Here is a 26,398-nt window from a genome sequence, read left to right as displayed (position 1 = left end):
ATGGGATTTTTGAAAGCAGCTACTGGCATTTACTGTGCAAGGTTAAGAAAAAAGTGTAGTGGTCAATGGCAGTTCTCTACTTCTTTCCCCCATCTGCTCCAACCCACACACTTCTGAGGAGGAAAGTCAAAGTCTGCAGTTGTAACACCAGTTAAAAATCTCTATCACATAACTGTTGTCATTATTCTGAGCTAAACAGTGAGTCATTACACTGTGCTATATTTGAGTGAACAGTTTAGATGGGGGGTGGAGGCTGGAGGAATATACTTGGCCTTCTGTTTGAAGCCGTCAAGTTCAGCAACATTGTTCAACTCTTTCAGAATAGTTTAGTTCCCTAAGGAAGAATGCATTTCCTGTCATAAATAAATCCATAAATTGAATGTTTAGTGGTATTTCAGCTTCCTTTCATATGAGACATAGAGTATTTTGGAAAAAAATGCCAATACTTGAGAGGAATTTGCAACAGCCTTTTCTGTTCAAATATCTCTTTTAAGTCTAGACTAGGGTAAAAGTAAGTCAATGTAAATAATCATCTTCAGAGACTTTATATTGAATAATGTCAACTGTTTTTTTAACAAAACAGTCTCTATATTTCTATTGAATTTGGTTTTGCCTTAACATTTTAAAAATAGATGAGAAGAGAGGCAAAAACATTAGTATTGAATGGAGAAGAGGGGAAAACAAGGCACAAATAATATGAGGATGTTCAGTCCTAGTATGTGACCTATTTGATTGTGTCAATAAAAAGAAAGGGGAAAGTGGATTAGGATGTGCAGGGATTTCTGCCACCTAGCAGAACTTGGAGGGGTCCAAGTGATGATTATCCTAAAGGAAGATCTGTTTTTTATGTAGCTTTGGAGCTTTGTTCCAGGAAAAAAGAATCAACCCTAAGGAGGAAGATGGGAAGAGATGTATTTCTGAGATCCCATTTTTTCTTACTGCAAAATCTCCACACTATAAAACAAAGCATAATTTCTTGCTGGGATATAGCTTTCCTAGGGAGAGCAAGATAATTCTTGACATTTAGCTGAATTTTCTAATACTGGTTAAAGATTTCACAATTATTTTAATTTCTAAAATGCCAAGAACTGATTAAAACAAAGTTTATGGAAAGTCATAGAACATTCTTTTAAGGTTGGAAAGGATCTCAGAAGATCAGAAGAGGAAGCCCAGATGACATTATTAAGCACCTTGTCCAATTGCAGCTTGAACACTTCCAGTGGTGGGGACTCCACCACATTCCTGGAGAGGTGTTCCAGTGATTGATTGTTCTCACTGTAAAAAATTTTCTTTCTATTGTTGAGATGAAACATCTCCTGGTACAAATTGTACCTTTTGCCTCTTGTTGTCTCCTTGTGCCCTCGGAGAACCTCTGTCCTGTTTGCAGCTGCCTTTTAAGTGTTGGAATACTGTGATGAGTTTCCTCTCTTGGAAATCTCTCCTCCAGGGAGAAAATTTCTAACTCCTTCAGCCTTCCCTAACAGGGCAGGTTCTCCAGCCCCATGATCACCTTCATGTCTTTTCTTTGGACACTCTCCAGTCTGTCTGTGTCTTTCAGGAACAGTGGGGGCTGACACTGGACACAGATCTCCAGTGCAGCCTGACAGAGGCTGAATAGAGTGTGATGATGTGTCTCCATCACTGCTAAAGATGCCCCTGAGAGGCAGCCCAGGATCTGATGTGCCTTTGTTGCTGCAGCAGTGCCCTGCTGACCCCTGTCAGCTTGTGCGACAGGACCCCGAGATCCCTGTCAGCAAGGCTGCTTCCCAGCCATAGAGATCTGAACCTATACTGAGCTCTTTAGTTATTCTGTCCCAGGTAATGTGATGACATATTTATATTGTTAAAATTTGATGTTCATCTGGGAGACATAACATGTCCTTTACAACAGCATAAATTTTCACTTTTCTGTGGAAGTAGTGACACCTCGTACATTAATTTTAATGGAAAATGAGTAATTAAGTTCCTATGTGCCTTTCTAAAAATTTGTCTTTTATGTCATCTCCCTACAGAATACCTGTTTTTCTTTCCATGACAGCTTACTTTGTATTAGGTCCATTTGTACCGCAATTTGAAAATAGATGAAAAAGTAGTAAAAACCTTCATCAGAAGAAAAAGAATCCTAAATATAGGGCGATTTTTTAAACTACCATTCAGTTCTTTGGGAAAGGGACTAGCTGGTGTTGTTATTGCTTTACTACTGTTATTTCTGCATAGTGACGCCCACTCTGTAGCCACGAACAACACTCTGCAGAATTAAACTTACCATTTCTTTTGGGAGCATCAATATGATTCACTTAAAAGAAACAAACTGTTACAAAACATTACCTTAAAGAAGTATTTTCTTTTTTTTTTTGATCAATATATGATGGTGGCAACAAATATATATTATGAAATGACACAAACATTTCCCTGTTGTTCCAATAAGCGTGTCTGTGTTTTTCTGAAAATAAATGCTGTGATCTCAAGGTGTCAGAAAATAATTGAGCTTTGTGGTCTGAAAATCAGGCATTTGTGGTGCATCTCAAGTAGGACCATGGAAATTGCTACACACTCCAAACTTTAAAGTAGGTAGTATAAAAAAAAAAGTGTCTTACAAGTGTCTTTTTGTCTTTCTCAGTTTAAAGATCTGGTTGTATAGGCCATCTTCACTACTTGGTTATTGCACCTTCTTTACAGTGTTATGAAAATGTGATCATCTCACAGCATACTGGTTGCTTTAACTTAGAAAGCAGCTTCATTATTCAGATGGCTTTTCAACGAAAACTCCTATTCATTTAATCAAAAATAGTCCAGGTTTTATAGATAATTTCAAACTTGGTTAGCTAACAATACATTTGTACATTTAAGTGGTTTGGGAGCTGAGCTCAGGTCTCTTTACTTGAGTAGTATTTAGCTACCTTTGTTCAGACTTTGATTTTCTGAGTGAAACTCAGGTGAAACTGCCATTTCTGACCATCAGATTATAGAGACTGGAAGGGATATGTATATGTATATATATATATATATAAACTGAATGTTTTCTTCTCTTTATCACAAGTCTATTTGTCTTCAAGAATTTGCTCAAGGTGGTTGCACTGCACCAACTTGTAAAACCAAAAGCATGTGCAGTGTCTCTGAGGCATTAAAATCAACACAAGCCACAATTACTCGGCATCTCTCTGGAGTTAAATGACTTTAGAAAATGGTGGAAGTCTAATCAGATCCATGAGAGCTTTTTTTTTTAATAGTACAGTATAGGAAATATTAAGTAAGTTTTTAAAAATAAATTACATTTAAGTAGCAACTGTATCTTCAACTATTTAATGCATGTAAGAAACTGGATCTACCTTAGTTATGTTGAATTACAAAGTGAAAGACACCTACAAATTTACTTCCAAATTTCTATACATTTAGCTGATGCTTGCAAGACCTAAACTGATCTGGTTTTGACTCTCTAGAAAACTTGATCTGTATAGACTTTCTGAAAGAAATACTGACAACTGTTAACCATAGAAAGTTACTTAATAGCAAGTTCGTGTCCTGCAGACAATTATATTTAGGGTCAAGCAATAAAGACAGATATGCTGAATCATCAGAACAAACTGATGTCTCTCCTTCACTATATATAAATTTTCCATACGTATGTGTGTGTACACATACATGTATTTTTTGTGAAAGGCCAAATTCAGCAAACTCACATGAGACTGATCTGCTTACATGAGCAGAGTGTTACTTTACATGTTATTGTTATGACTAAAGGTAAGAATAATCACTGAACAGGTAATTTTGTTTTTTTTCATTAGGTAGGTGTTTCATGATAAAAAAGATCATTACAAGGAAAGTTAACTTCAAAATATGTTAGTGTAGCTACTTTTTTGAAAGGTGAATTATTAAAAGAAGTGTTCAAGAGAATGTGAGTTTAAGTAGAAATTTTATTTTTTAACGCAGTTTTTGCAATATTCACAACTTCAGCTTTAAAGCCTATGTGAAGCCTGAGGAATCTGTAAGGTTTCTTTAAATGTATTGCTGAATATTTTCTAAGGATGTTACTTTAAATTCTTAGCTTGTATGCACCAAGACAACACGAAAATTAGTGACTGAGTCTTTTCCTTTTCCTATATAAGCTCTTAAACATGAAATAACTTAATTTCAGTACATGCTAATTTTAACATAGACAAAGTATTGTAAGTTCTGAAGTTTTCTCTATCATAACTAGAGTAAAATTTTCACAGGCTTTAGTGAGTCCGTCATTTAACCCCATTTGTCTCCAGGGTACCATCCGCTGCATACTGGGCTCTCTGTTCAAGTGTTATGCCTGCTTCCAAGGTCACAATTCTGGACTAGATGGTCCTTTGGTCTGATACAATGCAGTTGTTCTTACATTCTGATCTAATTTATTGCCTATTCCTAGGCAATAAAGATCTCTGCAGCTAAATGTCAGCTCCTTTTTCTGAAGGAATGACATATTTAGTAGCTAGGACAGCTCATATAAAAAAGGCAACAAAAGATAGTGCAAAAAAGAATTCTGTCTGCAATAACTGAGGCCATGGTATATATTTCAGTATGTTTACCCCACAACTTTTATAGAACAGAATTGTAGAAACCATAGACTTATTTAGGTTGGAAAAGACCCTTAAGATCAATTCCAGCCATTAAGCCAACACTACCAAGTCCACCAGTAAACCATGTTCTTGTAGTCTGCTTACGCACTGCCATTTACTCCCCAACAAACCCATAGGAAGTTTGTGAAATTGCTAGTTAAAAACATATTGAGGAGACTGTGACATCCCTCTATTCTCAGAGCTTTCGTTACTTCTGAGCATTTGCCAAAAAAATTTTTAGTCTTTTTGTTTTTCATGAGCTCTTCCTGGATTTTTGCCATTTGTTGCATTGTATGTATTGGTTGCCTAAATTATGTGACATTCTTGTTCTCTGGACAGAAGAATAACTCTTGAGGCATGAGAATGAATGGCAAATAGATAAGTAATAAAGCCTACTCTTGTTCACACGCAAAGGCTATTGTTTACGGGAGATGAGATTAATTTTGCAGAGCTCTGTTCCATAGTGAACACAGGGAGTGAGTTTTTTGGTCTGATTGTTGGTGGCTAGAAAGAAATGAACAGCCACTCAGAAACAAAAGAATTGTTTGCAAATTCATCTTTTGCAGAATGGAGAAAGGTTGTTCTTGTAGTATAACTGCCTCTCAACTTATGTCTTCACAAACTTACAGAGCCACACTACACTAACTGCAATCTATAACACAGTGCAGAGTTTTCAGTCTAGTTTTCAATGAGGCTAACCAGTGCATGCTGGATAATGTTAGTATAAGGCTCCACTTACCTCAACTTAGAAGTGTGAATAAGGTATATATCACACTTGTTGCTTGTTTTGGCAGTTTCGTAAGTACAGCCATCTGAGGTTTCTTTTTTCTTTGTTTTTGGGGAAATGTTTTGCATATATTAAATCAAGACTTATTGTAAAATGTATTGGTTTTGATGATCTTTTAAAATATTAGGATGATGTTTCTGGTAAGACAAAAAGACGTTAAGAGCAGCCAGTGTTTAAGAGGATTGAGTAAAACCAAGCATAGCCTCCATGGTTTACATGATAAAAAGGTGAACGTCCCACATTCCATATGAGGGAGTACTATTAAGCCCAAAATAGGATAATGGCTGTTCTTGAGATTGTCATCATTTGCACTGTATACAAAATTAAATGTTCTTCTTGCTAACCCTAACAGCAAACATCATCATTGCACACCCACTTAAAACTAGTATTAAAATGAAATCTAAGCTTTAAACAATATTTTGCAAGAATTATCAAAAGTTTTTTTCAAGTAATTGGAAAGTGAAAAATAACTGCATGTTTTAGAACTTCATCTATGTTTACTGGACATCTGAACCTCCCCAAATTACTTTATAAATGTCTCTGTTTGGAACTATACCTATAACCAAATTTCATCAGATGACTGCCTTTAGTTTGATCTTCTGAACACTAGAAAGCAATAGGGAACCCTGATGACTTAAAGTTCTTCTCTGTACTCTACCCTTCTCCTCCCCAAAAAAGGAAAAGGAGCAAAAAGCCCATAAATTCTGTAGAGGTGGTTGTACAGCTCTGAACAGAAAATCCATGTGCATAAGAACCAAACAACAGGTTTACAGGCTGTAGAAAGCAGTGACATTTGTGGAAATGTCTGAGAGGTCTTTGATACCAGATATCTGCTGCTTCCTTTGCAAGGACATCAGCAAAGAACAAATTTTTAACTGGAATTGTGGCTTCCTCAGCAGGATGCTTGGTTATGCAGATGTGAAGATAAGGGGTTTTTATGCCATCTAGATAAAGCATTTATTTTAATTTATTCTGTTTGCAAACATTTCTAAGTCCATCTCCTGATGTATCTTGCACTGTAATGACAATGTTCTGAATAATGCCCTCACCTCTGGATGCAACTACTTCTTGAGCATATTGACAATTTAGTTGGACAAGGTTCCAAAATGAGAATGTGACTTATGTTCTCTCATTAGATTGGGCTAACAGAAGATGATACCTTTAAAGCCCAGTACTGTTTCATGAATTATAGTTTTTCCATGTTTGCTGTGACACATCTTAAGTTCTTACTGGTGCGTGAAAACCAGATGTGCATCTTTGTCTGTTGCTGGCATGTCTCACTATGGGCTTAGCATACCAAAACTTAACTTGCACTGGTCCCCTTGCTCCACACTCCTCCTCTCCCTTTCCTTTGTTTTGTCTTGTATTGGAATTTTAAGTTATTTCCTATGAGCAAGATTTTCATTTACTTCATGTGGTTGTGCTCAGACATATTGGTCATAGTCTTTAGGTATTTGGTAGTTACAGCTTTTAAAATTCCCATAGACTAATATGGATAAACATATGTTGTCATCCTTCCCAGGAGTGCCTTAAAAGAGGCCTGTGTTTTATCTTCTATCACACCCTTAGCTCCCTCTCTGCTTCCCAATAGCTATTCTCTTTACACCCAGGCATCCTAACCATCTCACAGCATACTGCCCACTCACCAGCTTGCGTTGCCCTCTGCTGTCCTACACTGCCTTTGACCCAAATCCTTTTCCAGGCAGCCTTTGAGTCAGTGAGAGTTCATTAAAAAGGTTTGAATGCTGCTCTGAGTGTAATCTAGATCTGCTGCAGTGTGCTGTCAGCTGTGGGTGTCAGCACAAGGCTAACTGGGTGGGAAAGCAGTCAGCTAAATCATGTGCTTTGATGCTACCTTCTGTTTTAAACTCTGTTGGGCTGTATTGAGGTGACGTCAGAAGCACCACTTGTGACCTCCACAGAAATGGCACACTGTCAAAACTGTTACTTTTTGGAAACAATTTCTGGGGAATTTTTCCAGATGTCTCCAGGCTAAGCAGAACTGATTCCATTCCTATGAAAAATATTTAAAAATTCATTGTATGCCAATTTTTTAATTAGTTACTTCACAAAGTCAAGGGACTTTTGCTGCTGAGTTAGAGGTCAGTTTTATCATTGCCCTGTTCTTACAGCCAGGATGGCAGACCAAGGAAAAAGGAGCTTTAGTCAAGTAAGCTGCCATTAATTAATGCTTGAGGGTTACAACAAAGCTTTCCCTCAGTCCATTGAACATTTGAGGAATCCACCCACTGCATAGCTTTGAAAAATCCAGCAAAGAAAGATGACCAGAAATATACTGGCAATTAAGGGAGAGAAAAATATCGGAGTTACGTGTTCAGGTTTACGCCAGTCAATTCGAACAGCCATAACAATCTAGTGAGGGCATTGCAGAACATGAAGCTCAGAAGACCCAGTCAGAACTGGTTGGAAGCAACGAAGGCTGGAAGGTTATCATCTGCATTTGTCACCTTCTGACAGTGTTTTATGGGTGTTGACAGCTGCTGCGTTTTGTGTCAGGGCAGTAACCTCACGGCCCCTTGGGCTGACCCAGTAGCATTGCTGTGCCTCTATGGCTGTACTGAACAAGTTTATGTCAACCTAGCATGGAGTCTGTACGCTTCACTGAAACATATAGTGCAGGTAATAGCTTTAAAGATATTTAAATTTTAAAAAAAACCCTTCCTTGGTTTGGCAAACTTTAGAGATACAAAGAACTTTTGTTTGCTTGACAACATTTCCTCATGATTAATGTGGAAATGTACTTCCTTGTTCGCAGGTTCTTCACACATAAGCATAATTTTAAAAAAGTCTTCGTACTTTTTGAGGTACACTGTTCTATGATTTAGACAGACATTAATGAAATGTAGACTTTAAAGGAGAAGATTTGCTTCTTTTTGTTCCAATCTGGGTGTTAAGTTCAGCTGCATGAATTTCTATGGTTGCTGATATGAAGAAAGCTCCTGTTTATTTTTATATTCTATATAATTAATTTACTTCAGAGAAAAGGAAAGGAAAAACTCCTTTTCCCACATTACTTTTCCCACATTTCTACAATGGGGAATGATGTCTGTGGAACACACAGTCTGAACATTATTCATCTTTCCCATGGGAATTATTAGAAGTACATTAAGATTCTCTGAATTTGCTTACAAACCAAGATCAATTTCTAAGTAAGATTAAATGAAGAAAAACTGTGGTAATTTATCAGACACAGTCCACTGTAGTAGCTGCTTATAATGAGCTTTGAGACACACCATAATGCAGTCTTTTGTTGCAAGTATCTTTTGTACACACACTGCCTACCTTTTATGAAGTAATTGGAATTTAATGTGCTACAGCTTTGAAATGTATGAAGCCAAACCCTTAATGTGGGAAGCTTCTGGGATTAAAACACTTTTACAATGAGAAATTTTAAATATGTTTTGACTAATTTTATTGAAGGATCATCTACAGAGTTTTTATATAAATAAGTCTCTTAATTTTATGGGCTTTACCAATCTAATTAAAGATGATATTGTTTTCATTTTACATTTCAGTCCTGAAAATTTCTAATGCAGCTATGACATTTTAACTTAGTAATGAATTTATTGCTATAGAATGTTAGTCATGGATTAAAATTTTAGCAACTCAATTTTTAAATGCATGGTCACAGGTTTGGATGGGTAATGTAACATAATTAGTTTTGCTCTCTTGACCCTGTCACTGATGATAGAATAGGTGTGCCAGCTCTTCAAGTAGATCAGTGCAACAGAAAAGGATCAGTGGATTGATGGAATTTATGCTTCTGTGCTTCTCGTGTTTTGAGATTTTTACTTGGACTGATTTTGTTCCTCATACTGAATGACTCTACAGATCTGAAAGATCAGATATTGATTTACACCCTAGTATGCCCATAAGAGTTTGTCTTGACTTAGGTGTACGTTTTGAGAACAGCTACTGCTCTAATTTCCTCTGACAGGGATCTAGTTCACGCAGACCAAGCCATTTTGTAAAGCGAAGAATTATAGACTAAATAGGGATAACTGGATCATGTGCTTCAAAAGTGCTTTGTTTCTTTGAATCAAAACCACTGTAGAATGTAGCCTTGTTATACACTGGAGGTTACTGTCTTTTAGAGAGGTGATCCTTTTCCTCATCCTCATGGAGGCTGAATGTACAGCTGCCAAAGTATTTCCTGTTTGATTTGATAGTTATTTGATAGTTATGCGCATGAAGTTTAGCTGTGATAATTTGTGATGAGGAACAGACCAATGCCAAATAACATAACTAGGTATGGTTGCAATGTATTAGCAGAACTGACAGTCCCATCCCTAAAGCATGACTGTCTAAAAAAATCATGCTACATTTTCTGCCAAGATTGCACTGATTTGCTATGCATGGCGTGTACTTGATACTGCGAAGTGTGTTGTTGACACAGATCATGTTAATATTATGAAAAAGAAGTTAAAAATTTGAGTTTATAGTGTAAGTAAAATAGGTTCAACATAGTTGCTGTGCTCTTTAATTTTGAGTTTTAGTGAAATTTAAAGACAATGTGAACAGAGTTACACCTCATTTAAAACTGGAATTCAAACTTCTGTTTCTGTAAGTGGTTTCAGGACATGAAAAATTTTTCTCCTACCCCATCTGTTCTTAAGGATGACAGGAAAACAGACTTTGTGGCAGTCATTTGAAACCCTCAAACGTATCACCACTTTCTAATTAGTTGTCCTTAAATGCAATATGATGTTAGAGTTAAAAAAGACATACATATATTAATTGTATCCTGCCCATATTCCTGTCAACATTCTTACAATGTGTTTACAAGTGTTTTGCTAATGCCACAGTGAAAAAACTTACATGATGTAATTTAACACACTTGCCTCAGGAGCCTGTCACTGCTGTTAATATAGCCTATGTAGGCCTATGTAAGTTGGATATTCACCTATGTCTTCAATTAAATTTTATTATTTATACTTGTGTCCCCGTCTGCCATATCTCCCTCTTTGATGTTAACACCTTGCAGATATTTGAAGATTGTTATCATGCTTTACCTTTTGAGTAATCCTTGGTCAAGCTATGAGTACAGACTTTTAGTTTCCCCATAAACAAATCCTTTTTGAAGAGATTCTTGATCTTCTCAGAAATCACTATTGTTGACAGTATCTATGTTTTAACTTAGTAGTCTTGGTGCGGTTGACGAGAAGACAGTGGGAAGGAACTATGACTGTCATATGATGTTCATAGCCCCAGATTACGTTTTTTGTGACCAGATTGCATGTTAACTCAAGTTCATTTTGGTCTTCACTCAAAATTTTCCAATTTTCTCTCTTGAATTGTGTATTTTTAGTTTGAAATATATTTCTGGACACATTCAGTCTGTGTGATTGGTTAACTTCCATTGTGTCTTGTTTATTGCAGATCATTAACAAACACAGTAAATAAATATAAGTCATAAGAAAATAAAAATAAGTAAAAGTTAGATGCAAATAAAAAATTATTAATTTGTCATGATCTAATCTTCACACTCATCTTCCTCACAAAGACACACTGATAAAGAACAAAGCACCAGAAAATAAAGGGATTCTTTCAAAAAAACCCACACATCTTGCATGCATTTAGGAAGAAAAGAATAAAGAATGGGACTCAGAGCTAAAGGACTTGTCAGCTCTTGTCAGCAAAAGTTGCACCAAGAGAAGTTCTTCACTCACTGCTTGGGTGAAGAAGTTGACTGGAAAAGTTTCAAATAAAGCCTAATCAGACAGAAGCAACATCAGGAAAAAAGCACATAATGATAATGCTGGATAAGCAAAATTCAGGGCTAGGCATCTGTGTTCTTCAGCTGCCAAATGCACCCAATCAGTGTCATTAAAGGTTGGCTGGGCAGCAGTGACAAACAAGGATGTTATAGATATGCCATACTATGATCTGTTACTGCATCCAAAACTAGATGTGTTTAATTATTTAGTTAGTGTTTAATTTTAAAAAGATCATGCAAGGATAATTGAGATTTAAAGTCTCTTTCTTTTTTTGTTTGGCTTTCTCACCCACACAAACAACAGCACAAATATGCTTTAATTTGTATCTATATGTTTGTGGATTATAATAATATAAATTATATGAGAAGAACTAGTGAAGATGGGCAGAGATAATATTGACTAAGAATGTTAACATGCTTGAATTTTTGCAGCTGCAAAATGCGTGCTATACATAATACATGTATTATAGTAATTCCCTTTAAGATTGTTATTTTTAACAGAATGCACAGGCTAAAAACAAATATATGTGTTCCCATGCTTTGTTCTTTATCAGTGTGTCTTTGAGAGGGGGATGAGTTTGAGACACAGTGGGAGAGATCACTGAACGAAGTGAAGGAAAGTTGTTAGACTGAACATTGAAGTCTTTTCTTCACGTAAGTGATTCACCTTCATCTGAGAGCAATTTGTCTCTGTTTGGATTTTGTCATAGTGTTGACATCAGGCCTTCATTTGCTAATTGCTTTGAAAATAAGGTCAAAATCTTTCTAGTAATGGAAATACCAGAACATTCAAATTTATCCTGAATCATCTTAAAATAGCTAAGCAGATAACAATTTTATCTGAAGCAATTGAAACAAACTGTAAAATAGTATCTCATTTCCGTTCATGGCACATCTGACGTTCAATAATAATCAGATATTGCTTGTACATTTGCAACTTAAATCTAGGAATAGAAAATCTTACATTTTGTATGAGTTAGAGAGTGTTTTTTCATTGATTTCATTAACCATTTTATTTACAAATTTCTTTTTTGGCCTAGATTTTCAGTGAAGGTAACAGAGCTGTGCAGAATACTCTCTGAGTTCTGATCCTAGCTTTTGTTATGTTTTGGTTTGTTTTTTGGTGTCAAGAAAGTTTGATTGACTTGCTGAAGTGCTGTCTATACAGAAATCAGGAGATTCTGTAAATGCTTTGCTGAAATCCTCTGTTCAGTGCAAATCAGCAGCCTTTCACTTCATGCTCATTCTCTTTGTTGTATGAAGTAGTATTCTCAACTCAGTGGATTTGCCTGTCTGAAAGACTTCAAAAAAATCATTTTATGTGAATGTGTGTTTTGAATTCACTTAGGAGGAAATTCAATTTCCCTGCAAAAAGCTGTAGTTCTGTGATAGTGAAGTACAAAGGCCTATAAAGAGTTTTAATAACCCCCCTTCCCAACCATAGCCAAGGGGAAGTCTTAGACTCCTGTTTATAGGATCCATGCAGTCACAGATCCTCTTTTCTCTTTGTGTGCAATTGCCATTGCCTCTTAGGCTAATTGTTACCTGCTAGCTGTGGAGACTTGCTCCAGGCATAAGAATAGGGTAAATTCTACACAAATCACTGTTGTGATCTAGGTCTTACATTGTTTTGCATTCAGTCCATAGAAATTGAAGTTCTTAAAATCTAACTGGTGAACTAGCAAAGGAACACTTCAACATTAGATTGAGGTGTTTAAGCATGATCTAACACAGTGAGCTGTCGAAACATTGGAACATATATGGTATAAAGTACCTGTATGCCTCAGCTGTCATGTGGGAACTTTCAATATTTTACAAGCTAAGTTATCCTTTAGTTGAGCATGAGGAAGAGTGATCATGCTGCACATCTAATATTTCAGTCTCTGTGATGGTGGCAGTGCTCCAAGTTTCTCCACAAGGAAGCAAACTATTTTTTAGCTATTATAACCTATAACACTTAACATTCTTTATGCGCAGCTTGAGATTTTCTTAGTCTTTGATCTTTCCATGTGATCATTGCTTGATTTACTCTATTTCAAAGGAGGGAATATGCTGACTTGTTTCTGGTATTTGTCTATATCACAGAGTCACAGAATCACACAGAATCAATTAGATTAGAAAAGACCTCTGAAATCGAGTCCAACCAACCTGACTAATCACCAACTAGACTAGTCAACTAGACCATAGCCCTAAGTGCCATGTCCAGTTTTTTTTTTTTTTTAACAACCTAATTGGATATATTGTTTGTTAGATTGAGAGGTGCTAAAGGAACTAGTCTCTCCACTTTTCCCAACTTAAGAACAGGTATACCTCATCCATTGATTTTTTTTTTTGTCATGTCTACAGTGTCCATATGGAGGAGGGAATTCAATAATTTTTTTATCTTGATTATGTTTGCTTTGGTGCTGATTGCAAGTAGCTGGGGAATCCAGTAGAACTACACATTTAAAACATATCTCCTCTTTGTGCGAAAGGTATTAAAACACCTTGAAGTGGCAGATGTTTAAATGGCATAGGCAACAATTTAGGTCTCATTGATAGTGTAGAAACCTTGGGAAGAATTTTGATCCTGATACATCGTTATTGTACATAGGCTAGATAAGGTTACTTCTAATAGTAAATCTGTAAGATTCTTATGGGTCAGTTGGCTATATTTTAAAGCTGCTTTGTAGCAGATCCTTGTTGATTAGTTCCTAGCTCTTCCCACAGCTGAAAAAACTTGACTTTCATCTATGCATAAAAGCATCTATTAGGATCAAAAGATGAAGCATTACTTTTTCATTTGAAGGTCATTTCATTTTACAATTTAAAAGATTTCAGGCTAGATTCAAAGATCAATATGTTAAGATACCTGAAGAAATTTCAGCAGTTCTACAAACAGAGTGATCTTCTGATGGGATCCTATCCATCAGCATCTGTTATTCTGATGATTTATGCACAGGAGGGTAGCTCATTTTAAGCAAAGAAGATGAAAGTGTGTCAACTTTGCCAGTCCAAGAGCTGGATTCATCTCACCTTTCTTTAGCTGTCTGTGCATGAGATGTCCAAGCTAAACTTACCATTAAATGTCCCTATCTGTTCAACCAGGAAAGTTAGACAGCTTCAGGAGTGATTGATTCAGCCTCTCTTAGGTGCCAATTTTAGAATGTGAAAAATTGCAGCCTTGAGGTTGTTTGCCTCCTTGGTTTAGCAGGAGTCTAGAAATCTAACTTAAATGAGCTGGATAACTTCTAGGTGGTTGAAATTAGATGAAATCTACCTCAAATGACTAAATAAGCAAAACTATCAAAGATTGTTTGTTAAGATTGAAATCCTTAGGTCAAACTTTTTTTTTTTCCTTTTAAATAGAGTTTTTTTGTTCTCTCAAATATTTTGAGCATGTGTCATTTATCCTTGTTAAAGTATCACCCAATCCATTCAGTATATGTCATATGATGGCACTGTGAGACAAAGATGTCCTCCTACACTAGAGATCAAAGAGAACTTTCTGATGAATTTTTTTCTTTTTTGGGTGTCAGTAGAGAGGAGGCTGGGAAAAATCCTCCACTGCTATGTGGGCCTGTGTGAATGATTAGCTCTTTTTTAAGTGCCTGAACACACAGGTTCACATAGTAATGAAATTCCTACTGTGGGAATTGCTATTTAAAGAAAACAATAAAAAGTGGTTTTGATTAAATGCTCCATCAGAAGTGAAATGCAATGGTTTATTGGTGAGTTAGAAGCAGCTTATGAACATTAATGTTTCTTCACTGGAATCTCAGGGGAAGGATATAGGTCTTCTGTTTAGCAACTCTAAATATTCTCATTTACATCATGTAACACCCACCTCCACCCCACCCCACCCTCTGCAGTAAAAAAGTTCAGGTCAGATGTTTTCTTACAGATAACCCAAATCCTCCTCTAACCTAGACCCTGCACAGTGCCATAGTGAACTGACATGGTACCCCATGACAGAATTTGACTCAAAAAACTTTGCCCCAATATAAACATTTCCTTTGATACCAGAACTAATTAGCCCCCAAAACTAGTTTTTGATTTTCACTTAATCTGATTTTACCTCATACTGATGATGAAGGTGTGTAATTTTTCATCATAGGGTATGAAAGATAGAATCATGAAATAAAAGGAGCCTCTGGAGGTCAATTGATTCAACTACTGTTTGAAGCAGGGCTAGCTGAGATCACTGTGAAAGAACTTGAGGAGAAAGTCAGAAAGAATTTCATGCTTCAAGACTAGAGCTTCTTTATGTAGATATGAAATGCTTCATAGCTTCTTTTTCCACATTCAGTAGAAATAACTGTATGCCAAGACTGTAGTCCAGGGATGTATGTATGTAATGTGCATCACATTGGTTATAATTTAATTGTATGTCTTTTACACAAACCACATGATTGCTTTTCCCAGTAACTGTTTAAAATTTGGGATTTATTGATCCCAAGGCATTCAATATTTATTAGTTCATTATTTTATTTTTCATTTTCCTTGTATAATTTGTTGTGTCTTTTACTTCAGATGGGTTGAATATAAGTAAGAAACCTAGGAAATTCTCGTTAGGAAACAGTTAAATGTTCATTTTTCCAAATGTTTTTCAAATAGGGGGGAAATATATCCTGTAGCTTCGTTCTATAGAACACCTTGTGAAATTCAATTGATCTAAATTTTTCACTGAGCAGGTCTGTTCCTTGGCAACAATTCTGTAGTGAGCATTACTGTCATATGTCCCTTTCCAGAAAGACACTATGATATTTATAAATCTATCTAAGAATACAGAAAACCCACACACTAAAGCATATGTCAGGACATAGCTGTCAGTCCTGTTCTTTGAAGGAGCATAAAGGCACGTTGACTCACCAGTGTGTGGCCCTCATTTTAGACCTCTGAGCTATGTACAGTCTATTTTACGTTAATATATTTCATAAGTAAATATCCTTGTGTAAGGCATATGTTGAGATTTAGAGATAGCACTGTCATAGAAAATATTGGAGCAGAAAACATCTTACAGAATTTGGCATGTTCTGTTTGAAAGGGTCTGGCAGCGTGTCATGGACTAATAGCTAAGATACTGGAAGAGGTGGCTTTTTCCTTTCTGCAAGGAGAGAAGGGAGAAGGTCCATACTGAAACACAGAGTATCACTCAGCATGGTAGGGCAGAAAGTTAGGAGTGCTTTTTTTCTGAGAAATACTACTGTACAGATATCCATTTACATTATTGAAACTGACATCAAAAGTCCTGATCCAGCTTCCTATTGTATTTAAAAGCTTTGCTGGTTTGCGACATCCGTGTACCTGGAACTATTTTCATACAGCTACTGCCCTGTACCATCCCTGAGCTCTTCTACCAGCTCAGCACAAAGCCTTGAGCACGTGTCAGTCCATCACATTACTGAGGCTTGGAGAGCTCCAGGCTTGCTGAGTGGGGGATCATTTCTGCCTGTGGCAGCTTTCCAAACTGTGTCACCTCCTTCCCAGCCTGCCCTTGCTCCTTCATCTGTGTTTGCGTAATCTGTGAAAATGGATTTTGTGTCCTTCTGGATGCAGTTAACCTGTGAGGCAATCTGAGACTTCTCTTTCTAGAATGGAAGTATGTTTTTCAGAGTGTGAGAACTGTTTATTAAGGTCCTTCTCTCCCTGTGTGTGGTGGGAGGAAACAACGTGTGCTGAAATGTTATCATAGTTCATATTTGAGGAGGAACTGTGAATAACAAGCACCTTTTCTCTACAAAAAGAATTTCTTTTGGCTCAGGAAATCCCTGAACTAAAAATTGCTGGTAGCAGAGAGAGAATTTTGGAAATGAGCATGTATTTTTGCCCTGTGCTTATCAGAAGACAGCTTGCATGGTCACCTTTGGTTTGAACTGGAAAATCTGCTTTCGTGTTTTAATATCAATTACTCTTTACAGGCAGACAAAAAAGAAAGGTACCTACAGGCTCTTATTTTTCCTACTCTGCTTTTCAATACTGTCCACAAGAGACTTTTCAACTCAGAAATCATTCTTCAGTCACACGTTTATGCAATTCTTCATGCTGTTGCCTATTAGTCTCTTTTCTCTTCTTTTGAATTAAGCACAGGTTATGCTTTCTAAAATAGATTTGTAAGCTCTTGAACAAGACTGCAGATACTTATACACAGTACCTCAAGGTTAGTGAAGAAGCTTGAGGAATAATTAAAATTTTTAAGTCTTGTAAAGCAATGTCTCAGTTTTGACTGACAGGAAGTAAGGTTTTTAATGTCTTCTATTGATTATCAACATGCAGACATATATTGGCCAAAAATTTTAAGATTTGAGGAAGTTTTATAAAATGTTCTTGAGTAGACTAGTGCTATTTCTCAGATTGTAGAAGGGTATCTTTTCACTTGCATTTTAATTTTTGCCTTGAAAATTATATGTGGAAATGAGGAAAGGGAAGGAGAATGCATTTTCAATTGGGTTTCAAAAGAGAAAAACTCAAGATCTTTGAATAGAAAGAAAATTACTGGATTTTTAATTTATTTTTTATTGTGAGTGTACTGATTAACAGAAAAATCTATTAAGAAATAAATAAGCAATTAGGAAATTTACTTCAGTCATGCTTCCTTTATGGCTATTAAAATATTTTTACCTCTTCACCATAAAGTGAGTGTATATGGACTGTGAATTTTCAGTGTTGCATTTACTCTCATCTCAATTGGAATAGTGATGGAAGAATGCAGTTTTCACTATGGTGCCTAAGGAGGCGTTCAGGCTATTGAAAGTAATTGAAATGGCATATCAGATAAAAATGAAGCAAAACTTAACAAAACAAAAAACCTAGCTCTTTCAGATATGAAAGAGGAAAGTCATGCTTTGGCAATGAGGAGGTGTAAAGGGGTAACATACAACTCTTCTAAGATTAAGTACATCAGAAAAACACAGTAACAGAATGTTCAGATCAGAAAAAGAACAAATATTTTTGTTTTGTTCATCTCTGTTCCTGTTTGTTCTTGACTTTTCTCTCACAGTCCAGTCTGGACTATCAGTTCTCACTGATACCACTTCTGGCCCATCTCCCTATTAGATCATGACCGTAGTTTTAGTGCTCCTTATCTTTCAGGCTCCCCAGGGAAGTGGCCACAGCACTAAACCTAACAGAGTTCAAGGAGTGTTTGGATGATACCCTCAAGCACATGGTGTGACTCTTGGGGATAGTTCTGTGCAGGGCTAAGGGTTGCACTCAGTGATCCTTGTAGGTCCCTTCCAACTCAGCAGATTCTCTGATTCTGTGGTTCTTTATCACTTTTAAACAAAACCACTATCCTTCCTGTCACTCAGGAATTAGCCATTTCTGCTCTCTGTGCCTTATCCTGTAAGCAATATCCAAATACTGCTACTTCTTCCTTACAAGTTATGGTAGCTTCTTTTGCTTTCCACATAGCTCTGTATTTCATCCCGTCCTATGCTGATCAATGCACTCTACTATTTTACAACTCTGACACATCACCTTTTCTCCACCTCACTATTACCACAGCTCTTGCAAAGGTCAGATTTGTTAATCCTTTTTTCTCATTTTTCATTCTAAATCTTTCCAAAGCACCCAGTTCAAGCTGTTCCTCTTTATTTAAAAGATTTCTCACACGTCTCTTGGTCTTTTTCACACCTGTTCATGTTTCATTCACCATTGTGCCTTCCAGTATTGTGTTCTAGAAATGTCTTTTGCCTTGTCTCTTCACTCTTCCTTAATGGCTGGGGGATTGTTATTTACAGTTGTTTTTATTCATGGTTGTCTTCTTTCTGTGATCATAGAATCATAGAATCAGATGGGTTGGAAAGGACCTCTGAGATCATGAAGTTCAACCCTTGAAATAGTTTCCAAAGAGCTGTATTTCCATTTGTATGCGTGATGCCTCTTTCAGTTTCAGTTACATGCTGCCCTTTTATCATTAGCCAAATAATTAAGGACATATAAAGGAGCAGTTGGTACAGACGAAGAGCATGAATCTTATTTTATTAAAAATACTTTATTTAAGACAGTTTACATATAATGTCTACTACACATACATTAAAAGGAATGAAGTTATTATAGACAAATAATGCATCCTACCGTTGTGACCTAATTTATGCTTTATATGGTCTTTAATGGTAACTGTTCTGGGAAAGCACTGACAAGGGCTGCATGTACAATATAGCTTGGAAACTATAACTATACACATATAACTGTTATTATTGTTCTAAGTTATGTACTCTAGGCAGGTTTTCTTTTCCCACAAAGGTAATGTGAAAGGTTGATGTGCCCCAATAAGAGTCTTCTTGTCAGTAGTTTGATCACACATTTTGTTTTGTAAAAAAGAGCCATAAACTGTTAACCCAACACTTATCAACTCAGTGAGGAAAAAGCCAGAACAACGTATCTGCAAATGAAGTCAAATCTAGAAAAGAAAATCTTATGAAAATATATTTCACTAGAAAGTAATATATGACCAATATAATTGGTTATTCTCAGTATAAGAAAGCACACTAAGGAACAATTCACAGCAATAGCATCAGTGTTGCAGGCTCTTTTCTTATAGAGAACCATATAATGAGGCAGAAGTGGAGTTTTATTGTAAACCATTCTTGGTGTGATTTTGTCTTGTATCAGGCAGTTTTCTCTATGGTTTAATGAGAAAATTTGCATGAACTTTCTTTCACCCAATGAAAACGTGAGGTTCTGACACTCTCATCAGTTTAATGTAGTTTAATCTGTGTTTGTGAGAATATCTACCTTTTTTTATTGTAGGAGTATCTTTGAAAAAGATCTTTTAAAATACTACAGAAGACAAAATGTTATGTACTCAGCCAAACCAAGACTTTTTAAAATCTCTTTAGATACATGCCATGGTAAATAAAAAAGTTGTCTCCTTTCTTTTTTTTCTCATCTCTTCTGAAATTCAAGCAGTTCACAGAAGATCCGACCTGTGTACTCCTGAGTGAAAGTTTGAATGTCCATGTATTTTTGTTCTCCAACACAGTTCTTCCATTGAAGCTGGCATAGCTGTAGCTTCATTCACTTAACTTTGCAAAGGAAAATGTTTTATATTGAGTGATGTTTCAGTCTGTACTTTTTTCAGCAAGTCTGATTGTGTAATATCTGGTTTCCTTGGCACTTGCAGAGTAGGAAAGCCATAACCACAAAGGCCATTAATTTCCCCAGTGTCTTTTTTAGACAATCATGAGAAAAGATCTTGAAAACATTTACTGTGAGTGGGGTTTGGGTTCTTCAAGAGAGAGTTTTTTTTTTGCTAATGAGAATTTCAAAAATCCTGATGGAGTTGGAAATCCCTTGGAAGTCCTCTGTCACTGAAGCACTGAACGATAAAAAACTATGTGGCCATGTAAAAGGAAACACTTCGAGAATGAGAGTAGAAAAAACAACAACTTTAGCTTTCACTGCATATACTGCAAAAGTAAATTTTATTTTTAGTAGGTTTTGCTATCCAAATTTTCTTTCCACTCCAATTTATACTAAAACAAATGTAGTACTTTTTCTTACAGTTTAATCTGGCCTTCCCATGTGTTTAAATGTGCCCTAGAAGTCACAACAAGTGGGGTATTTGTGATTATTAAATAAATGTGCAGAGTAGGAGTGGAACAAATAGGTATCATTAGCTCTGTTCTTAAAATTCTGAGCAAAATAACTGATCTGTCTCCCATCTCACAGGAAAAATACATTGTAAAGAGGTTCTTTATTATTTATTGAAAGCTGACAGCATACTTGTGTGAGCAAGACTTTCTGCTCATAATCTTCCTCTGAGGGCAAGTACTAACCTCACCTATATTGAGAAGGGCTGTTTGCTCACTTTGTGAGCACTTCTTTTCACTGATGATGAACAGTAGAGTTTAAATATAAGTTGTAGCAAAAGCAGGAAATCTTCATGCCCCAAAATATGACCAAAATAATATATGTGTGATGAGATAGCGAAGATTTTAAAAGCCAAGCCAAGTCTGGATTGTGTTTGGCTTCTGGATTCTTCCCAGTGGAATAGAATATTTGAAGAATTTTAGTAGCTGCCTTCCAAACCATAGTAAAGGTTTGAAAGAAAGAAAGAAAGGAAGGAAAAAAAACCCCACTGAACAACCTAATCTGTAATCAACAACATTATTGTGAAGAATGACAGTTTTATGTTGCCTGTGAGAATGTTGTAAGTGGCATCATGTTGAATGCAGAACATGTTCTTAGTTTATGCATGGACTTAGTGTATAGAGATTTTATTAACTTACTGCATAGCAGATATAATTGTATACCCATTGTCTGTGACATAGAGGAACAAAATTAAAAGTACTTAGCTGCATGGTAAGTCTTGGCCAGTGGGAAGAAACATAGTCAGTGAAATAATGTGGGGTCCTACATGTTCACAGAACTTCATGGACACCAATGTTATAAAGTGCTGGCATTTTGCTTCCATAAAAAAAGAGGTAACAAATATTTTTTTATTTGTATTTGAGTAAGTATGTATTTTGTTATTAAAAATAGAGATTGACAGAAAAAAGCACAGTGGAATAACTGTGATTTAAGTAAGTCAAAGGACCATATTGAGTATAGTATTAGGTGAGTCACTAATTCATTCTCCATCAGATTCTCTGTTTTAATAGCTTTTATTTACTTTCTTCACACGATATGTTTTACAGAAATCCAGTTGCTGTGAGCAAGAGTATCCTCAGAAGATAGAAATATCTTCTTTTCATTTTCTTAATATTATAAAGTTAACAAGAGAAAAAGACCCTTCTATCTGTAAAAAATATTTTCTTAGCAAACACAACTGGTAGCTAGAATGTATGCAGAATAAATCTCTGTTTATTCACTCTGAAAGAAACTTGGATGGTGACTGAACTTTACAGATAAATGTAATTGCCACATCTTGGACAGTTGCAGGGGATGACTGCTAGAATAACTACATAGGGGTTTTTAACTTGCTGGGGACTAATTCCTCCTTATTTTGAGGAGGATACAATTACTTTAAAAATCATTGGCGCCTCAATCTTCAGCGTTCTCACCATTGTGATATCTGTCTATCTGAAAAAGTGAGAAAGACCTTAGACCTTGAAGAGTTTGGAAGAAAAATATGAAGATATAAGTACCTTATTAGTTTACTCCACTTTACTACTATTTCTGCCAGTTTAAGGAAAAGTGGGTCTTACTTTAAAGCCTGTGTTAGAAGCAGTGGTGAAAATAACCCTCAGTAATGTATTTATTTGTGTAATTAGGTGTCTGATATTGCAGTAACTCACAATGATCCCATCCTGTTCATTATGTCTGTTTTGACTGCCGTGGTCTCCAGCAAATGTGCACAGAAGAAGAAAATAGTTTTAGTAAAAGGATACCTACGGTTTTTTTTCTTTTTTCTTGTAACTGCATCTGATTTAAGGTAGAGGAATAGAAGAGTCTGTTATCTTCCACTTCACTCTTTCTTTGGTTTATTATTAATATTAAAGCATTGTTGTGACTGGCTTATAGGTAAGTGCTAATGACATTACTGTGGGCAGCACAGGACAAAAAGACTGACATGGATCTCCTGTTTTTTCCAGATGAGGATAGGCATTCACTCAGGTTCAGTGCTGGCCGGCGTCGTTGGGGTAAGAATGCCACGCTATTGTCTATTTGGGAACAATGTCACCCTTGCAAGCAAGTTCGAGTCAGGAAGTCACCCACGCCGCATCAATGTCAGTCCCACCACGTACCAGTAAGTCCTCTTAGCCTTTTCATCCTGTCTGTCTTTCAGCCTGTTTTGAGTTTGATCTTGTAACATCCTCTGTCCTCAACACATGAACTTCAACAGAAAGTTATCAAGGCACCAGGACAACTGGAAAGAGGTGTTGCGTGGGGATGCTGGTCTTTCTTTTGCAGGTTTGCATCAGAATGTGCAAAGAAGTCAGGTGGGGGACGCAAGGAGGCACAACAGAATGGCCAGCCATTCCTGCCCAAAGTAACATGTCACAGAAAAAGCGGGAGAAATTTTCCAAAGCAGCACAGTTTTATGCACTATTACAGCTTTTGGCTAGGGATTTGGATTCCACCCACTAAACACAGTTCATGAAAGGAAGGATATTCCCATTGGCTCAGAAGAAAGCCTCTAATTTTTCCACTAAGGCCAAGCTTTCAAAGAGTTTTTATGCTTTCTTGAAGACAAAATTTCTTATTTAGCACTTTACAGAGACATACTCTTAATGTAGGAAAAAAGATTGAAAATGGCTAAGCATTATCCCTAGTTCTTTGAAGAAATTATGCAAATAGAGAGGAGGCTTGATTAAATCTGGTTGTGAGGAACAGTTCCTAAATAAAATGTTCCTTATTGCTCAAATTTGACAGTTCGACTATTAGAATTTCTACTGCTTGTATTACAATGTACTCACTTTTTTGGCAGGAGATCTCAATCTTGCTCTTCTCCAGTGTTTTATATCTGAAGTAATTTTCTGAAGTAAGTTTTTTCTCAGGTTTTGAAACTGCATGGTGAATCTGTATACAGTTTTTCAAACAATATTGCTTTCCCTTAGTTTTTTTCCTCTTGAGAACTGTGAATATCAATTTTTCCTATACTTATCTATGTAAATAAAAATTTTAAATGGGATTTCTTCCTGCAGAATTGAAGTGTCTGGTGTGAGAAAATATGAATCATTCAGAAATTACAGTGAAAAGTAATTAAACTAGTGCATAAAATGGCATTCTTCTGAAGATCCCATTCACTTGAGATCAGATTTTGAGAATGAACCAAGTGTAGCAAATTGAACAAGAAGCAGAATAACTGAATAGGCTTTGTATCATAAAGTGAACAGAAATAGATTGATACAGTAGCCTGGTAACATGCAAGAGAAAGACAGACACAATCTACTATTGTTTATAGAAAATGTTTTCATTTAAATAAAAATAAATTCAATAAATATATAGGAAATTTCTGTTTGGAACTTTGGAAATGTGGTTCAGGGGTGTGATTTCACTCAAGGCTATGGTATTGCTTGCTCATATTTGTGTCTCTGAGAGCAGAAATTGGTGAGCTAGACAGTTTTGTGGAAATGTCGGTATGTACATTTGGGGCACTAACGATGCACAAAACTCTCTTCTTTCATGTTGGAGTCAGAGTCACTTTCAGTGTACAAGTGCCAGTTCTGTAGAGTTTTGTTATGAGTGATATGGCACCTCCTCTGTGAGACACAGATTTCGTGTCACTGTTGAGCAACCTGATCTTCAAGATGTTCCAGCTCATTGCTGGGGTATTGGACTAGATGGCCTTTAAAGGTCCCTTCCAACCCAAACTATTCTATGATTCTGTGGTTAACTTTTTTTTTTTTTCTCCAGCACATTGCTGATAAAAGTTTGTTTTGAAATCTAGTTTGTGAGCTTCTATATGGAGCTTATTAGAAATCTGTGCTTTTATGCTGCCCTTTATCTGACTTCTAGTATATTGTAGCACAGAGGAGATGGATTCTCTCAGCTCTACCTGGCTGCCATGGGTCATACTGTACCATAGCAAGTCAAATGCGGGTAACCTGGTTTGGAGAGCATTCTTACTAAGTCCTAAACAGCATAATGTGAGTCAGATTTTCTCACCCTGTGTATCTTCCAGGTTGTTTCAAAAAAAGGGCTATGTTGTTTTTTTTTCACTTCCCTTTTAATCCTAGAAATCCAGTAGGAATAAGACTCAAGATGGCCAAATTTTCACCTTCTATGACTACCATGTCTATGCTTATCTTCCAGAAAGTTACAAATTTAGACTGTTGCTTGAAAAAGAAAAGATAGTAGAAAAGTGACTGGCACTGTAGTAATACTGTAACATAAAATTGCAAAACAAAACACAGCAAAATATGGAATTATTGGTATTTATCTGCATTTTTGTACTCTGTAAACAAACTGTTGATATGTGCTGAATAAAGTCAGTGCTTGATTCAGAGAACTTTAAGTGCAAGTAACAGACTAAACACATGATTACAGGTAAAGGAAGAAGAAATGCCCAAAAAAATGTTTGAATGAGAGCCATTTATCAGTCAAGGTAAATGGCTAAAAGTAGTGTTGATCAGGCTAGGAGCAATTTTATATTACTGGCTTCAGAGATTACATGACAAGATAAAATGAATGTGCATGGGGCAACTTGAAAAGGCTATTTCAAACCATGCCTTCTGGCATGATTGAAAGCAGGCAGGGAAAAAGTAAAAAAATGACACTGTTAAAACAGTGGCCAGAAGAGACTGAGATTTCAAAATACTCTAAGGAGCAAAATTATTTAGAGTTGCTGAAAGTGATCTAGGAGGTTTGAATATAATATCCTGAAACTGTCCATATAAACAAGTAGTGATCTGATACATCTTTATATAACTTTTCTGAAATATAATTTACATGAGTATATATTCACTGTGCACAGATAAAGTGATTCATCACAAACTGAAATGTCTTTACATTTGACTTTATATTCTATTAAATGCTTATATTTATTAGACTGTGCTGCTGTGTACTCACTTAATATTTCTATTATTTAGAAAGTAATGTTTTCCAAACTATATAATTCTGCAATCAGTATGCAAGTAGCAGAATTTTCAGTTAAACGAAACTAATGACATACAAGTTTTGTGCTTATAAAGTAGGCAGATACTAGAAACTTGACCAATACTTGACAGCTTTCATTTTACAGTAAGGTTTATGCATCATAAAGTGTCATTAGCATTTAAATAATAATCACACTTCAGAATACCCATTATTGGTTTCAGACACTTCTCTGCAAGCCTGTAATCTGCCTAAGTAAGAATCATAGTCTAAAATTATAGATACAAGTTGTGATATTTGTTGCCTAGCAGCAACGGTGAACCTGGGGCAGCCTTGCTCCAGTTATACCTGCCTGGGCAGAGCTCTGCAATGTGTGAAACAGCACCTTTTAAAAAGGTGAACTTAGAATCTGTTGAATCAGAATCCTCACTTCTGTTTGAAATATCTTCCCTAAACTCAGCCAGGTCTTTTGACAGAAGGATTACAGAGCCCTGTTTGCTTTCAGTCACTGAGCACTGTGAAATGAAATCATCACTGGAAGAGCACTGGTAAAGCTTCCAGTGGAACATGTGGAAACTGGAGAGGAAGATCTCGAACTGGTCTCTGTTTAAACATGTGGACAGGAAGGAATAGGAAAAGAATCAGCTCAAGGGTTATTTAATTCATCCACTTTATCCTGAACTGAATAGAATTACCCTTTTTTCCATACTCAGGAAGGAAGCATAATGAGTTTATGAGACTCTTAGCACAGAAGAGAGATTAAATATTTTTTAATTCTTTGTTTCAGCCTTGAATAATTATTTTTATGAGATAATAATATAATATACC

At 36.2% G+C, this 26,398-nt stretch overlaps 1 protein-coding gene across 1 annotated transcript in view; it reads left to right on the top strand.

Annotated features, from left to right (window-relative positions):
- GUCY1A2 (guanylate cyclase 1 soluble subunit alpha 2) overlaps positions 1 to 26,398 on the top strand; it is a 142,215-nt gene that overhangs the window by 103,420 nt on the left and 12,397 nt on the right. The window contains exon 7 of the mRNA XM_027900373.1: positions 22,627 to 22,781. Coding sequence (XP_027756174.1) covers positions 22,627 to 22,781 — 155 coding nt within the window. The remainder of the gene's footprint in view (positions 1 to 22,626; positions 22,782 to 26,398) is intronic.

Source organism: Empidonax traillii, unplaced genomic scaffold, assembly GCF_003031625.1.
Source record: "Empidonax traillii isolate 1590-97213 ecotype Southwest subspecies unplaced genomic scaffold, ASM303162v1 scaffold21:size2437335, whole genome shotgun sequence".
NCBI classification, from domain to species: domain Eukaryota; kingdom Metazoa; phylum Chordata; class Aves; order Passeriformes; family Tyrannidae; genus Empidonax; species Empidonax traillii.
Note: the sequence above shows the minus strand (reverse complement) of the source record. Positions and strands in the feature narration are given on the sequence as shown.